This window comes from Squalius cephalus (assembly GCF_949319135.1).
Source record: "Squalius cephalus genome assembly, chromosome: 2".
NCBI classification, from domain to species: Eukaryota; Metazoa; Chordata; class Actinopteri; order Cypriniformes; family Leuciscidae; genus Squalius; species Squalius cephalus.
In genome coordinates, this window is record NC_137123.1 from 45,073,082 (window position 1) to 45,090,691 (window position 17,610).

Consider the following 17,610-nt stretch of genomic DNA (forward strand, 5'->3'; position numbering starts at 1 on the left):
TAAACTCTTTCTCTTAAATGTAAAATCCTTTATGTGATGGAGAGCAACATTTTATGACTCATCCCTAGAGCATTTTCTGCCAACTGCACAAAGGTGGGCCCTTAGGAATTATCCTGTATAAATCCGCCGGGCACAAGGGATTACCCTCAGATGACAGGTGAGGAATCTCTTTGTAAGCCCAAGTAATGTTTAACCTTTTCAGACAGGCTCATTGTCTTGGCGTCTGTCCGAGGAACAACCCATCTCGGCATAACCTCTCAAACTCTCCAGGTTCAAGACCCCTCATTTGGCCTCAAGTGCAGATTCTCACATAAGAGGTTTTGCCTGAGTATTTGCTAAGTACTAGCTTGAAGCAAACCACTGAATATAATGCATGATGCTCACCTGATCAGGTCAGAGAGGTTGTTTAAGGACAGAATTTTATAATTCGCCTAAATCAAGAAGTGCAAAGAGAGTCTCAATGAGAATCAGTATTTAAACAGGGCTATTTTCCACTTAAAAACCACAAAAATCTAGGTAACAATACCAGCAATTGCATTTTTTAATCTCTTTATTAAACATCTACCCAACATGGAAACAGGATACCAGGCCTAGGTATCAGCCTGTCTATACCCACACACCAAAATGTGACCCAGATTTGCATGCTGTTAAAACAGAGGAGGCACACACTGTGGCTTACAATAACATATTTACATCTTCTCACACAGATGAAACCGCCTGACACGGCACTGAAGAAAATATATATATTCTGCGGAGGCCATGGAGTTTTTGTTACCACTAAACAGGGCTATTAGAGCTCAATAAGGCCCCACTTTAGCCTAAATGAATCCCAAGCTATTTTGCTTGCTACAAAAATAAACTGACTTGTTTTCCATTAGTTGCCGGGAGAGCTAGAAAATTAGGACCATGAAAGAGAATGAGCTGTATAGGGAAAAAGTAAGATGATAGGAGCCACTAATCTACAGCATAAACAAAAACAGGATGAGTAATCAAATAGTTGATACCTTTAAATCTTTCAGGGTTTTTTTTATTTCTTTTTTTTTTTTTTTTTTTGTCTGGGGAAAAAGTGCTTTGGTGGATTTCCTGAGATTGAATAATTTTTTAATTAAAATACACTCATTCAATAGATTTCTATTTTTTTTATTTGTCGGCTACAGTGTACAATGTACTTGTTTCCACAAAAGTTGAAGTAAATAAATGTTACCGATTTGGACAGCACTTAAAGATATACAAATCTGCAGAGGCATGTGCTTTTAGCCACGTGACAGATAACCTGCTTGAGGAGGTGTGGCTAATAACTCTTCAGGTTGTGTGTTCCTTCGGTAGCACAGCCAGTTATTGACTGCTCACTTCTCTCTTCAACATTATGAACACCACCATCAAATAAGGCTGTTTATGTGAGTGCTTCCATTTTTCTAAAACTTGGTCTTGCAAGAATTGCTCAGATTTAAGGGCATCTCTGCATAGGGACACACCTGTCGTTACAGATGAAGTGCAAAGGAACTGATATTTCTGGTTGGGGATTTTAAGGTCTGAATTATGACTGGTATTTTTTCACCAAAATATATCCAGCAAGCAAAAACCATTTGTTACTCCTGACAAAGGAGTAACAAATTTTAACTCCTAACAAAATTTATTGACTTGACTTGACAAAGAACCAAGCGATCCAAAACTGTGACAGACTGATCGTGATTTCTAAGCTGTGCTACCGTTGGGAGTCATTTTACCTAGAGTCATGCCTGTGGTTAAAGTGGAGAGTGACTCTCCCTCTGAAACCACTCTTCCAGTGAATGACAGTCAGAGAGCAGATCCACAAAGAGGGCGCCGGAGGAAGAGGCCCCTTCAGCGAGGCAAACCACCATACAGCTACATCGCCCTGATCTCCATGGCTATTGCCAACTCGCCCGACCGCAAACTCACTCTGGGAGGGATCTACAAGTTCATCACAGAGAGGTTTCCTTTCTACCGAGACAACTCCAAGAAATGGCAGAATTCCATCCGCCATAACTTGACACTCAATGACTGTTTTATCAAGATCCCTCGAGAGCCTGGTAGACCCGGAAAAGGCAACTATTGGGCGCTGGACCCCAATGCTGAAGACATGTTTGAGAGTGGAAGCTTTCTAAGACGCCGAAAGCGCTTTAAACGAAGCGACTTCACTACGTATTCATCGTACGTGCACGAGTCTCCCGTCTTCTCGCCAGTCCAAATCGCACGCTCAGCCTACGCCAACTCGGTCTACTCTAACATGAGCCCGCCATACGCACAACAGCTGCCTTCCGCCTACTACCAGGCCTCCACTCCGAGCTTTGGCGGAAGTCAGTCGAGGGTCTTCAGAATCAACTCTCTCATTGGGTCGCCAAGCAGGATGGGCCAAAGCGCAGAAATGATTCCTCAGCAGTCTTGCCGCAGTTTCAGTCCTGAGAGTGGCTCCTGCAGTTTGGGTGGACCAGGCTTCCAACATCAGTCCTGCAGCGGGGAGACGGTGCTATCCTTCTGTTCTAGCTCCTCAAACAACATGGCATTTGCCTACTCCAGCCCAGGACATGGACAAACTCAGGTATCATATACACAAGGCAGCACCCAGGCATACGGGCCAACAGGGAGGGTGGCCATCTCCAGTTTGTCTCCCATTGCTGGTGATGCTGTCGGGGACCTGTATGATAGAACCTCCCCTGCACAGCTGGGCTCTTTTGTTCAATACAATAACTCTGGTCCAGTAGGAAACTCGGGAGCCTACATCAGGCATCCAGCTTACTCAGGTAATATGGACAGATTTGTGTCTGCCAACTAACAAAGATCAAGGATCTTTTCCCATAGCGAGAACAGCTGGCACAAAGGAACATTTGGAAAGACGATTTTAGTGACTATGAAAAACAGCTGTGATATTTAAAATGTTGTTGTTTTATTGTGATTCCCTCAATATAGTAAATTGAAATGTTAAATGATCTCAATTTACACATGTACAGAGCTTTCCTATTTCAACAAGTTGAAAAAATGTTTACAAATTACTTTTTTTTTTAAAACGTGGTCTTCTAAGCAAGGTGTTTTTTCATTTTTTGAGTGAAATGTGTTCATATGCTTTGTACATGCTTTTCTTATAATTTCCATCTGTGGTAAAAGTATAAAATGCTTCCATTTACTTTTTATTGAATTAAGTTACTACATTTACTTAAGTCAGTGATATAAACATTTTCTAAAAGAGTCTTGTGTTGCTGGATCTTTCAGAGAATGAGGAAATCATATTTATTTATTTTTCATTTAACATTGAATATATACACACTAGGTTCTAAATAAAGAAAATCTTAAAATATACATGTCCTAAAATACATCCTCCAGCGAAGCTCTAAAGCTACATACATTTTTATTTATTTCTAAAACCGATCATGCCAAATTATACTTTTCTCCTGGTTTTATATTACTGAAAAATATTACAGCATATTATTATATAATTTGAAAGAATAAACAATCAGCTCATTCATATAGCACTAAAATAATAAAAAAAATGTATATTACTTAAGGAATTTATGTGTATTTTTTTTTAAATATAAAAAAAAGCTTTTGTGACAAGCTTTCAGTCAAATATGTATATCTATGTATATATATAATTACCTTCATTTATATAGCGCTTTTTACAATTCAGATTGTTTCAAAGCAGCTTTACAGTGCTTTATAGCATGCAGATGGACGCAAATTAGCAACTGTGGTTTTTAATGTTGGTTACACTGCACATATTTAATTGATGACAAAATGGTCAGAATAATAAAAAATAAAAATAAAACGTTCTTAAAAGATATATATTTTTTCTTATAGTGTTAAGAACATCTAAAAAATAAAATAAAAAATCTACATTTTAAAAACCCATTCTTTAATGCAATGGAAAGGTCCATGGATGTTAAAGGGTCTTCAATGATCCATGCCAATAAAGAACCTTTATTTTTAAGAGTGCAGGACTGTTTTGCCACTTATATTTGTTAAGGTTTATTAGAATTAAAGTCTTCCAGTTCCACAAAATAGGTTACAATCTGACAGCAGACTTACATCTATCCTGTCAATTTCCATTTTTTAAACATGCATTCATTTTTTTAAAAGGAGAAATATTAAAAAGACATATACTAGTAAAAGTATACCAGATGCATGCTTGCCGACAAAATTGAAAACACTATAAGGTCAATGCTGCAGAATAATTTAGTGTAATTAAAGATAACTAACTAAATCTATAACAATGAAAAGAAGAAAAAAACGGTAACACTTTACAATAAGGTTTTATTATTTAACTACGTCAGTTAACATGAATTAAGAATGAACAAGACTTCTACATGATTTATTAATCTAAATTAATGTTAATTTCAACATTTACTAATACATTATTAAAATCAAAAGTTTTATTTGTTAACATTAGTTAAGGCACTGTGAAATAAATGAACAAACAATGAACAGCTGTATTTTTATTAACTAATATTAACAAAGATGAATACATTGTGTAAACAAATGTTTTGTTCATTGTTAGTTCATGCTAGTGAATACATTAACTAATGTTAACAAATGAAACCTGTAAAGTGTTACCAAAAAACAGTCGCAAAACAAAAGCAATGCATAAAACATACAGCATTAAACAGTATACAAATAAGAGGGACTGATACCTAACAATTAAACTGAAAATATCCTGAGCTTTTTTTTTTTTTTTTTTAAACCTACATCAACTCCACAATGTAGCATGTCTTATAACTCAAAGATCAGGGTAGTGTAATGCTGGCATTTTTGACAAGCTTGTGAAGTCTTCAGTGTTTGTGCTAGGATTAACATGACATTTTTCAACATATTATACATGTCCTGCTGTATTAGTCACAAATTCAACAACTCTGTACTTATCCAACAAAAGGTATAGAAGAAAACTAAAATCTTAATATGGTGAGAAGGGAAAGTATAGCAGTCAACTGCATAAGTTTTAAATGGCAGGCCAAAGTAGAGACCAAGGTATTGAGTTTCAGTGAAGCAGAGTAACACATTGTGCTTGAATGGGTGGATTAAAACATCACAACGTTCACAAGGTTTTCACAAGCACTGGCATGATTAGAATAACTATGATTAATTACTGGACTATGTGCTCATCAATTAGCCTTTATGTATATGATTCAGACTATGAGTAAACACCTACAAAAAGCATTCAATCATAAATTTGTTTAAACCCAATCTGTAACACAAGAATTTAAAATGCAAAAATAAGCACAAATGTTACTGACGTCCTGATAACAACTATAATAGTTTAATACACATGTACAGACCTTTAATATAATACAATAACTTTTTTTTTTAAACAAAATGTGTCCATACACTAATTTAACTTATTAATCTTACACAGTGAGTGGATTGACCTACACTTCCCCAGGCGTAATGTCTGAAGATTTTTCTTTACTTAAAATAAAAACATAAGAAAACATGAAGCCTGTTTATTCAACAATTATGCATTTAAAAATTAAACTGACACATTTAAGAATTTTCAAAAACTCATCCAAGAAATTCTACAAGCTTTTGTAGTTCAGGACAGCTCTTGACAAGATCCGGTACAGAGGACAATGTCTGTAAATAAAATAAAAATAAATATGAAAAAAAAAAAAAAAAAAGAAGTGCATGTGTTAAAAAAATGTACAATTACAGTATTTTGGATAGATGTAAATGTAGTTTTTTAAAGTCTCCATTACCTTCCTGACGGTTTCAATCATATCATCAAGCATATGTAGTTCTCTCTCCAGTTTACTCTGGTTCATGGCATGAACCCTTTGCTACAAAACCACAGTTCATTTATTACAGAATTAAAATGACATCAAAAGTGAATACACATTGAAGTATATTTCAAAAAAAAAAAAATCTGATCAATTCTTAAATGTGTGTGTTTTTTTTTTAAATGAGTCGTATTATGCTTTTCCACTTTTTCAACTTTAGTTAGTGTGTAATGTTGCTGAGCATAAAAAAGATCTGCAAGGTTACAAAGCTCAAAGTCAACTTCAAAAGGGAGATACTTTATTTAACAGAATCCACTTTCCAAGAACTGCAACGAACGGCTCGTTCGGACTACAACCAATGTTCCCTCTAATTTTTTTTCTTGCTGAGCAAAACTTCTCTCTATTGGACGGACATTTTTCACCACCTGAGCAAAAACTTCATTCATTCTTGATAGCAGACATGTACAGCGTACGTAAACACACACAAAAAAGGTTTCATCATGCAGTTGTAACTTCACTTTAATGTGCCATTTCTTTTTTATTTTACCCTTGATGTAACTTAGTGGTATTCATATTTTTGAAAACAAGCAAAAATTAAGAAGTCACTAAATGAAGGACATTTTGGGTTACCTCAGGAGAACTTTTATTTTTTTACAGTGCTGTTAATTGTACCAGTCTTTACCAATAAATTCTATTTAAAAAATCATTTAAAAAAAATATATATATCCTGCAGGAGAGTTCAATTCTTTACAATAATATAGTATGAAAAAATTAAGCAGTTAGACTGACATGGTTTGGGACAACAATTAGATGTTTTTGGATAGTCAATTATTGGCTACAGGCAGCATTAAACCATGAATTTTTTTTTTTTTAATTGCTTATGAATTCCAATATTTTCTTTATCAGGAGTTTTCAAACTTTTAATGACAAGGAGCTCTAAACAATCCCCTTCTGACATTATTTATATTATAATTTTTTATAATAAAGAATTGATCTAAGTATTTAAAGTGATATATGTTTAAATGCTTCGATTTATTTTAATATTATATTATTATAATACGAAAACAAACTGAAGCATTTAAATAGATCTAATAGCTAAATATTTAGAAATGTGTATGTGAACTCTTTTATAGTCATCTAAACATACCTGAAACCCCCCCCCCGCGACTAATTTGGCTCACTGCCAATCAATCATTCTCTTTCTATGAAACCTGTAAACTGAAATTACCGGTTGTTACTCTATAGCGACACTAACTCTATATCAGTTGTCCAGAGAATATCTAATTTAAACTACAATCAAATGTGATTTCCCCACACATTTCACATCTGTCCTCTGCGTGGCATTTCATTCTTTCTGCCGCACAGGCGCACAGCTTAGAGGGAACATTGACTACAATGTGATTTTTCTTATGTAGTCACAATGTTACTCATTTAAATAATCCACGCCCACAGAATACGCAAGAAAAGGGATAAGGCCTGGTTGAGTTGCATTAGAGAAGACAGTGTTGTCGCTGTCAAAGATACACTGTTTTGTCCTCCCCGTTTCCAAAATTTATTTTTTTGATCTTCCAAAGGCTGACGAACTTAAGAGTGTGGTTAAAATTTCTATTAAAACACTGTTCCTGAACATTAAAACCCAAACGTTTATCTGTGCGCTGCACATTTTATAGAGAAAAGCTTATTTTCTGTAGCTTTTGTAAGCTCTCGCTTTTGCAAGGCTGTTCACTACTCCTTAGGAAAATTAACCATGGTTTAGTGATCCATTACTGTTTGTGTTACCTTAGTTTTCCGACAAATATCACGATAAAATGGTGGATAATCGTATCTATAATGTACAGTCATGGTCAAAATTGATGGCACCCCTGGTAAATATGATAAAAAATGGCTGTAAAAAATAAATCTGCATTGTTTATCCTTTTGATCTTTCCTTCAAAAAATTCGCAAAAATCTAACCTTTCATTGAAGTAAAAGAATTGAAATTGGGGGGTAAATCACATTATGAAATAAATGTTTTTCTCCAAAACACGCTGGCCATAATTGTTGGCACCCCTAGAATTTTTTATGAGAAAAATATCTCTGAAGTATATTCCCATTAATATTTACATTTTTAAGCACACCAGGGTGACTAGGAACATGAAATTGTCCAGCTATGACTTCTTGTTTCACAGGAGTTTAAATATGAAGCACAAAGGCCAAATTCCCTTAATCATTCATCACAATGAGTAAAACCAAAGAATATAGTTCTGATGTGCAGCAAAAGATTGTTGAGCTTCACAAAATAGAAAGTGGCTGTAAGAAAATAGCTAAAGAATTGAAAATCCCCATTTTGACCATCAGGACAATAATTAAGAAGTTATAATCAACTAAAGATGTAACGAATCTGCCAGGAAGAGGACGTGTGTCTATATTGTATTAATGGACGGTGAGGAGGATAGTTTGAGTGGCCAAAGACTCTCCAAGGATCACAGATGGAGAATTGCAGAGATTAGTTGAGTCTTGGGGGTCAGAAAGCCTAAAAAAAATTATCAAACAACCCCTACATCACCAGATGTTGTTTGGGAGGGTTTCAAGAAAAATCCTCCTCACTCCTCCAAAAGTAAACTCCAGCATATTCAGTTGTCAGACACGACTGGATCTTCAAAAGGGACCGGATTCTGTGGTCAGATGAAACAAAAAAAAGGGCTTTTTGGCAGCAAACCCAGCTGATGTGTTTGGTGCAAACAGGGATAAAAAGTACCCCATGCCTACGGTTAAATATACTGCTGAATCTTATATGTTGTGGGCCTATTTATTTGCTGGAGGTCCTGGACATCTTGTTCAGATACATGGTATTATGGATCCTATCAAATATCAACAGATAAAAAATCAAAACCTGACGGCCTCTGCTAGAAATCTTATAATGGGCCTGGTTGGATCTTCCTTCAGGACAACAATCCAAAACAAACATCAAAATCAACACCAAAATGGGTCACTGAGCACAAAATGAAGCTTCTGTCATGCCTGTCCCAGTCCCCTAAACTGAACACTATAGAAAATGAGTGGGCTGAACTGAAGAGAAGAAGCACCAACATGAACTTGTGAATCTGAAGGATCTGGAGAGATTCTGTGTGAAGGAATGGTCTCTGATCTCTTGTCAGTTATTCTCCAAACTCATCAGGCATTATAGGAGAAAACTCAGATCTGTTATCTTGGCAAAAGGAGATTGCAAAAAGTATTTAATAACAGGGTGCCAACAATTATGGCCAGCGTGTTTTGGAGAAAAACATTTATTTTATAATGTGATTTACCCCCCACTTTCAATTATTTTACTTCAATGAAAGGTTAGATTTTTGTGAATTTTTTGAATGAAAGATCAAAAGGATAAACAATGCAGATTTATTTTTTACAGCCATTTTTTATCATATTTACCAGGGGTGCCATCAATTTTGACCACCACTGTATAAGAAAATGACAAAAAAACACCACTCTGAAATATCCTGTGAATCTATGCTTGCAAAGTCTGTGCATGAAATCACAATCCTCTTGTTCGTTAACATTGTCAAGGTCTGAATCGGGCTCGAATTGGTTTGAAATTGACGCCATCATTAATATTTACACTAGAGAAGAACTCGCAGTTATGGAGGGGCGGGACATTTCCTAAACACGCGCTAAGCGGTGCCAATCACCACACACTGGGCCAGCTGACCAATCCCAGCACATTTCGTATTTCGGAACGAGGGGCTTCGTCGAAATCAGCGTGTTCGTGCCAGAATGGGGAGAGGTGGTGTTGTAATCAGGGTTCCCACGCCTTGGTTAACTTCAAATTACATCTTGTTACCTTGTAAGATACATTGTTATAGTTTTCATGTGTCAAACATTTTTTTGCATTTATTTTTGGCCATATGACAGAGATCTGATATTCTATTTGTCGTATTTCTGTTTTGCATAAAACTGAAGAATATTCGGTACATCCTATACTGTATTCTAAAATTATCTGATATTAACTGCATGGATTTTATTGAAAATAATTAGGCTCATGTAACCAGAAGTTTTAAGATACCGTGAGGAAAATAAGTATTTGAACACCCTGCTATTTTGAAAGTTCTCCCACTTAGAAATCATGGAGGGGTCTGAAATTGTCATCGTAGGTGCATGTCCACTGTGAGAGACATAATCTAAAAAAAAAAAAAATCCAGAAATCACAATGTATGATTTTTTAACTATTTATTTGTATGATACAGCTGCAAATAAGTATTTGAACACCTGTCTATCAGCTAGAATTCTGACCCTCAAAGACCTGTTAGTCTGCCTTTAAAATGTCCACCTCCACTCCATTTATTATCCTAAATTAGATGCACCTGTTTGAGGTCGTTAGCTGCATAAAGACACCTGTCCACCCCATACAATCAGTAAGAATCCAACTACTAACATGGCCAAGATCAAAGAGCTGTTCAAAGACACTAGAGACAAAATTGTACACCTCCACAAGGCTGGAAAGGGCTACGGGGAAATTGCCAAGCAGCTTGGTGAAAAAAGGTCCACTGTTGGATCAATCATTAGAAAATGGAAGAAGCTAAACATGACTGTCAATCTCCCTCGGACTGGGGCTCCATGCAAGATCTCACCTCGTGGGGTCTCAATGATCCTAAGAAAGGTGAGAAATCAGCCCAGAACTACACGGGAGGAGCTGGTCAATGACCTGAAAAGAGCTGGGACCACCGTTTCCAAGGTTACTGTTGGTAATACACTAAGACGTCATGGTTTGAAATCATACATGGCACGGAAGGTTCCCCTGCTTAAACCAGCACATGTCAAGGCCCGTCTTAAGTTTGCCAATGACCATTTGGATGATCCAGAGGAGTCATGGGAGAAAGTCATGTGGTCAGATGAGACCAAAATAGAACTTTTTGGTCATAATTCCACTAAACGTGCTTGGAGGAAGAAGAATGATGAGTACCATCCCAAGAACACCATCCCTACTGTGAAGCATGGGGGTGGTAGCATCATGCTTTGGGGGTGTTTTTCTGCACATGGGACAGGGCGACTGCACTGTATTAAGGAGAGGATGACCGGGGCCATGTATTGCGAGATTTTGGGGAACAACCTCCTTCCCTCAGTTAGAGCATTGAAGATGGGTCGAGGCTGGGTCTTCCAACATGACAATGACCCGAAGCACACAGCCAGGATAACCAAGGAGTGGCTCTGTAAGAAGCATATCAAGGTTCTGGCGTGGCCTAGCCAGTCTCCAGACCTAAACCCAATAGAGAATCTTTGGAGGGAGCTCAAACTCCGTGTTTCTCAGCGACAGCCCAGAAACCTGACTGATCTAGAGAAGATCTGTGTGGAGGAGTGGGCCAAAATCCCTCCTGCAGTGCGTGCAAACCTGGTGAAAAACTACAGGAAACGTTTGACCTCTGTAATTGCAAACAAAGGCTACTGTACCAAATATTAACATTGATTTTCTCAGGTGTTCAAATACTTATTTGCAGCTGTATCATACAAATAAATAGTTGAAAAATCATACATTGTGATTTCTGGAATTTTTTTGTTAGATTATGTCTCTCACAGTGGACATGCACCTACGATGACAATTTCAGACCCCTCCATGATTTCCAAGTGGGAGAACTTGCAAAATAGCAGGGTGTTCAAATACTTATTTTCCTCACTGTATCTGTATGAATATGCTTTTAAGTTTTTCTTGCCTTATGGGTTTACATTACCTTAACAAGCATTCTTTGTAATCTTCTTTGTTGAGCCAAATATCTTGAAACTTGTATTTTCCAGGCATCGCGTTTCAGCGGTTTCAGCCTATTTTTGCAATGTTTCACAGTGTGTCTGTGAAACGTCGAGGTAACGTCGTAGTAGTTTCGTGCGCGCGTGAACGTCATGGCCACGTACAACACAAAGTACCTCACGCGGGAAAGTCAAGTCAAGTCAAGTCAACTTTATTTATATAGCGCTTTTCACAATACAGATTGTATCAAAGCAGCTTCACAGTATTAAATAAAATAGTACATCAGTGTTTGTTTCTAGTGTAAAACGTCCACGTTTGGTAATGCTGATCAATAGTATTGTTGATTAATTAAATTAAGTATCCCCAAAAACACGTAACATAACGAATAAATGCGCGTAACTAACGCAAATCAAGCAAGCTAATGCGCATAGATCACAAAGTGTTGGCAAAATAACACATTAGCGGACCAGAGGGAATAATATGGAATTTTTTTCCAGAAAACTTCTTGCACAAAATAAAGTCAAGCACTTTCAAGGACCTGTATCTATGCATGTTAATTTTCAAAAACTTTCCAGGGCCTTTTTTTTTTTCAGATTCACAAACTTTCAAGGATTTCAAGGACCCGTGGGTTCACAGGGTTCCCTGTGTAATGTAAAATATGTGAAAAATAATGCGTATTTTGAACAATCAAGCATTGAAAACATATTCTAGTACATCCCAAAAGCAAAAGCAAAACTTTGTAAAAGTACATAATAGGACCCCTTTAAAAAAAAAGCGTTTATTTGATCATCATTACAAAAAAAGAAAAAAGAAAATGCATACTGTACATTTTCTGTTCTACACAGATAGCACTGTTTTGCATAGCTTCTATAGGAAAACTAATATAATGTAATAATAATAATAAAGCAGGTAAGACTTACATGTCGTTTTGCCCTCTCCAAGACCTTAGTACGATTTTCCTCAGTTTCCATTAAATTTGCCTTAAGCTTCTCAACCTAAGAACAGAATGTATATGTGCATGGGTGATGTAATGTGTATGGGTGTTGATTTTTTTTTCTTTCTTTTTAAATTTCCAAAATCCTGAGTCCATGACATGTCTAAATGAGAACTGCAAACTAAGAGAAATAGTGAATTTACTCATTTCTATTTATTATTTTTTCTTCCATAATGCCATTAAATGAAAAATCTATTTTTACATGTGAGCCAGTCTAGGATTTGGACAGCTGGAGAGTTGGGGGGTATAAAGTGAAACTTATATTTAGTATTATTTAATGTTTCGTGCTAGTCACACAGGAAAAACTGGATAAACTACCATACCTCTCTGAGCAGTTTGATTCTTTCATCTAATGCATTGGTACTGGCTGATGATTGGACACCTGTTCGGTTGAGCTCCTCCCTCAAGACCTGAGCCTCCACCTGTGCCTGCTGTTCCAGTCGACGCAAATCAGCAACTTCTCGACGCAACTCCTGTTTCACACAACCAGAGCAAAGGCTAGTTACTATACAACAATCGAACAACAGCACTGATTTATTTTATTTTTTTAAGTATATAGTCAGCATTACGTCTGTGGGTACATACACTATTCTCTGCTCGGTATTTGTGTGCCGCTTCCAGATTTTCCTCCATCTCACTGCAAAGTTTCCTCAGGTTTCTTTCATCCTTAAAGAGCACAGACAGACATATGACTTATGTAATCACATATTCAATCCTCTTATGCTCCATATTCTTGAGCGCTGAATAAAAAAAAAATTGCTCCTGGAAAACCAACTTTGAAACTTTGATGAAATGCCGCTTGTAATCAGCAAGATAAACGTTTACCTGAGCTTTTTGCTGCAGGACCACAGCATCCTTCTCCACCTGAGCCTGCAAACGGTCCACATTCTGCCTCAGCTCTGAGACCTCCAGTGTGCGTCTCTGAGACTCTTCCTGCAGCGCCTCCTGCAGGTCACATCTGAAACAGCAGGCTGGGGTGAGGCAATACCTCATAGAACAGGGGTCGGCAATAGGCGGCCCGCCAGCAATATTTTCTGGCCCGCTAGATTATTTTGGAAGTCCGTTTTTTTTTTTTTTAATCAGCCTATTTTTATTTTACAATAACGGTTTACAAATAGGCCCCGTGTATCATTCGTTCAATCGTTTTTTCAAATTAAAACCAAAAATAAAAAAATGAAAAACGACTTGTTTTTCCATTATTTATTTCCTGAACTAAAATGAAACTTGAGAAAAGCCGTAGCCGCGCGGCGATTTCACCGCGCATACTGTGTGAAACGCCCATAAGGAATCATGCGGCGCGGGATTAAATTTTCAAGTATAAAGACGGTAGCGGAACTCTGGTGTAGCGTTACCTATAGGCCTACTTTGGACGGAGCGGGCGGTCTGACTGACAATAGCCCACTCCCGACATCTTTTGACAGCGTATCCGCACTTCAGTCTGACCGCCTGTACACCTAGCGCTGAGGAGCTGTTTGGTACTGAAACCATTGTCAGTCAACAACATTCTTTTTTTTGCAAGGATGTTTGAAATAGTTTGGCAGAAAAACTTCATTTGTCAGTAGGGCAATATGGTTTTCGTTTATGTTGCTTAGAAATTTAAGTGATAAGCTTTGTCCTAATTTATGTTATTTATATTTCATAATTTTTTTCTGTGACATTTTTTTTCTCTGCTGACAGTAGGCTACAATGTTAAAATAATATTTATATTGACACGAACACGCTTTGTATAGCATTTATAATTGTTATAGGCTACTTAATCTCTCTCTTTCAGTTAGAGACATTTGAATGTGATATTCTGGAAACGAGATCTAAATTTTGCGGACCCGTCAGGTCGGGAAATAAAGCGGGTGAACAGAGTGTATTTTAAGCGGTTGCTGAATAGAACCTTGTGGGAGCGGGACGGGAAAAAAAACAGTCCCGCGCAGACCTCCTTAAACCTTAGGTGTGTAGCCTATGTGTGTGTCCCGATTAAATAATAATAATAAAAAAGGAATAAAGTTCAAAAGTCGGACTGTAAGCGAATGAGGCATGATTGCTATTCACACCTTTATTAAAATGGCTGTAATCTGTTTTTAATTAGTTCGATTTACTATTTAGTAGTTAAATAGAGTATTTAATTTGTATCCATAGGCCTACTCCGTGTAGCTGGCCCGCCATCTACTGGCTAAAAAAAATATTGGCCCGCGGCCAAAGTTACTTGCCGACCCCTGTCATAGAAGATGACTTTGTAAACACTGACTTTTCAGTAATCCTGTACTGCCATACATATAAAAACAGTTGCATGACAACTGACTTGTCAATTAATAACGATTCATTTAAAACCTCAATTTGGTGTCCAACAATGAATATGAGAAAGGGATTGCACTCCTTTTCTCTGTTGCACTCCAACTGATTTATGTTCACACTTTATGAAGCATTTATAAATTTCAATCACAAGAGCAACATTTAATTACTCACTTGCTGTTATTTTATGCTATTATATCCCCAAAACCTATATAATATTAAATAAAATTGCAAAATATGAAACAGAGTCTGTTTGCGTGTCATTTGTGGCTTGTGCTCACTTACACTATATTAAAGAATTATTTCACCTAAAAATAAAAGTCATCTTATACTCGCCCTCATGTCTTTCCAAAAACTGTATGACTTTCTTCTGCGCAACACAAATTATATTTTGAAGAACATTGGTGCCCACAGACTTCCATTACATGGAAAAAGTGGTTACCAATGTTCTTCAAAACATCGTCTGTGTTGTGCAGAAGAAATGTCAGATTTGGAATGACATGAGGGTGAGTAAGTAATGACAATTAAAAAAAATGTGTGATTTATCCCAGGCACAAAAGAAAAAGGCAAAACTGTTTAATACATTTTAAATGTTATATATTTATATGCATATTACCGGTATATATAAATCTTTCACATAATGAATAATGATAAATGTGACGCATTTTAACCAAGTACATCAGAAAACTAAATTCATCAGCCAGTCCTTCTCCTGTCCCCTTGGAACAATGAGCATTTCTGAGTAAATCTGAGTTTGAGTAACTCACATGGTCTGCTTCAGAGTCTGCTGCTGTGTCTTTTTATGGATTCTCAGTTGGTCTATGGTTAACTGAAGATCTGAGACGGCCTCACCAAAATCAGACAACAGCTCCAACACATGGCTCCGTCTCTCCTCTGAGAACACATGACAATAGACATCATTAAAAAATGATTCTCAAAAGATCATTGTTGTGTTTCTGGATCAAAGGATTGAGGTGACCGTCAGACTTTTTCGTTATATTTATCATTATTTTTTCTTTTAACTTACAATAATTGTTACTCCAAACCCTAGACAAATGGGGAGGCCTGTAGCAAGGCATCAAGTTAAGGGGGAAAAAAAGCTTTTGGCTTGTCTCCTGAGGCCACAAGAGGGCACAGTGTGCAAAATTAATGCACCACATTAAATTGTTTATTCAAAGCAATGATATAACATGACTGTCTGTAAAAAAAAGTATTAACTTTTAGAAATAAAATATAATTTTGTAAATTGCATAAATAATTATGAACATAACAGAATCATGTATTAATGCAAAAATGAATACAAAGAGCACTTTTTTTGCGTTTAAAAACATGGCATGCAGTGAAATGAAAAAAAAAAAAAAAGTCTGGAGACGTTTTTTTTTTTAGAAGTTGAACTTCTTTTAACTCTACATGGCTTTCTAATGCGGCTCTCTTGTGAGACGCGAGTGCAACTGTCAAAGATGTCCGTCTAGCACCTGTTTACATAGAACACATTTTCCACGCTGCTTTTCCATTGTTTTCTGTGTGAACGATTTTGACGTAACCAAGATGCTTTCCGCATTGAGCTTCTCTATTTCTGCTATGTTTTGTATCTAGCGGGTTCAACTGGATAGGCTAACGAAAAACAAAAACCACAACAATGACATCATTGCATCTTGTGCACCACTGCCTGATGCACACCTACAATTCGATTGCAACGTTTTTGCATTCAAATGTGGATTTTTATTTTCAGTTTGACGAATATTCAAAATTCTAATTTAACTTGACAGCCCTAGTTTAGATCTAACCTGAGTTCTGATATGACTGTTATTATCCGGTAATGAATATACCTTTCACTTCAGTGTGAGTAGTTGGGGGTATTCGGGTAAAAGCACTGGTTTCACTGCCAATGCCGTCTTGTTGCACCTCCCTCTCCTCTGCAAAACATTAGATAGAAACAATCCATAGGCCTATAGATTACTTATAAGGCCTTTTGATTCACCACAACATCCACACACAAACACTGTTTGTGATTAGGTTTTAGTTTTGTATCCAGAAACCTTTCACACAAAATAGAAAGTTGTCCTCAATAAATTATGCATCATTATAATAATGCAAATAACTAATAAGGCAAAACAAGCACCAAACACTAACACACCTGAATCCTCAGGAGACTCTGCCTCAGGTTCCTGTGTCTTCATCATGGCCACCATAACAGAATCCACAAAAGAGCTGGAGGGATGTCGAGATTGCAGTGCCTTATCGGAGCACTCTGACTCCTGAGCAATGCAAGACAGCAAAACAATGTTATTTATTTCAACAACAACAAAAAAAAGTTGTGTAAGCAAGTTAAGTAATTGTTTTACTTTACAGTACACTGAGAGGCAACCAGAGCAGAAGGGAGGAGTGCACTAAAAACCCAGTTTTTAGACTAAGATTCTGAAATATGACAATAATATTCATGGAATATATTATGGATTTGTAATAAAGAATACTTATTAGGTCATTTCTGATTTTAACTTTTCTGTGTAACTGAAATATACTTCCATAGTAAGTGCAAACTTACCAGCGTTGTTATTGTATGTTAACTAAAACTATAAAAAAAAACACTTCTTTACTTGAAAATGAAATAAAATAAAAACTAAAACTTAAAAAAAAAAAAAAAAAAAACCCTTTCAAAATGATACAAAGAAAATTATGATGAGTTTAAAGCATAAGGACCTTGGAGGTTAGGGATTCCTTTAAGATACTAGTGAGACAGCAAACTCTGTGGTTAAGGAGCATGACATCATTAGAGGCCTGAGCCATCTGCTCTCCTTGTTCCAGCAACATACTGCGAGCTTTGTCTCGTGTGCTGTCCAGCTCTTCCTGAAGGGACTCTTTCTCAAGCCTTAGAGGAGTATGCACAGCATCAGAAA

General features: G+C 36.7%; 2 protein-coding genes across 2 annotated transcripts in view; one reads left to right on the forward strand and one right to left on the reverse strand.

Annotated features, from left to right (window-relative positions):
* The first annotated feature begins 1,281 nt into the window (after positions 1–1,281).
* foxe1 (forkhead box E1) lies at positions 1,282–3,232 on the forward strand. Its single transcript, XM_079863693.1, has one exon. The coding sequence runs from the start codon at positions 1,736–1,738 to the stop codon at positions 2,792–2,794; it is 1,059 nt and encodes a 352-aa protein (XP_079719819.1). The 5' UTR covers positions 1,282–1,735; the 3' UTR covers positions 2,795–3,232.
* Positions 3,232–17,610, reverse strand: part of spag5 (sperm associated antigen 5) — a 50,401-nt gene continuing 36,022 nt past the window's right edge. The window contains exons 17-26 of the mRNA XM_079863504.1: positions 17,414–17,582; positions 16,851–16,971; positions 16,543–16,629; positions 15,481–15,607; positions 13,256–13,388; positions 13,016–13,096; positions 12,754–12,903; positions 12,357–12,431; positions 5,703–5,783; positions 3,232–5,580 (exon numbers count right to left, since the gene is read on the reverse strand). Coding sequence (XP_079719630.1) covers positions 5,509–5,580; positions 5,703–5,783; positions 12,357–12,431; positions 12,754–12,903; positions 13,016–13,096; positions 13,256–13,388; positions 15,481–15,607; positions 16,543–16,629; positions 16,851–16,971; positions 17,414–17,582 — 1,096 coding nt within the window. The 3' untranslated portion in view covers positions 3,232–5,508. The remainder of the gene's footprint in view (positions 5,581–5,702; positions 5,784–12,356; positions 12,432–12,753; positions 12,904–13,015; positions 13,097–13,255; positions 13,389–15,480; positions 15,608–16,542; positions 16,630–16,850; positions 16,972–17,413; positions 17,583–17,610) is intronic.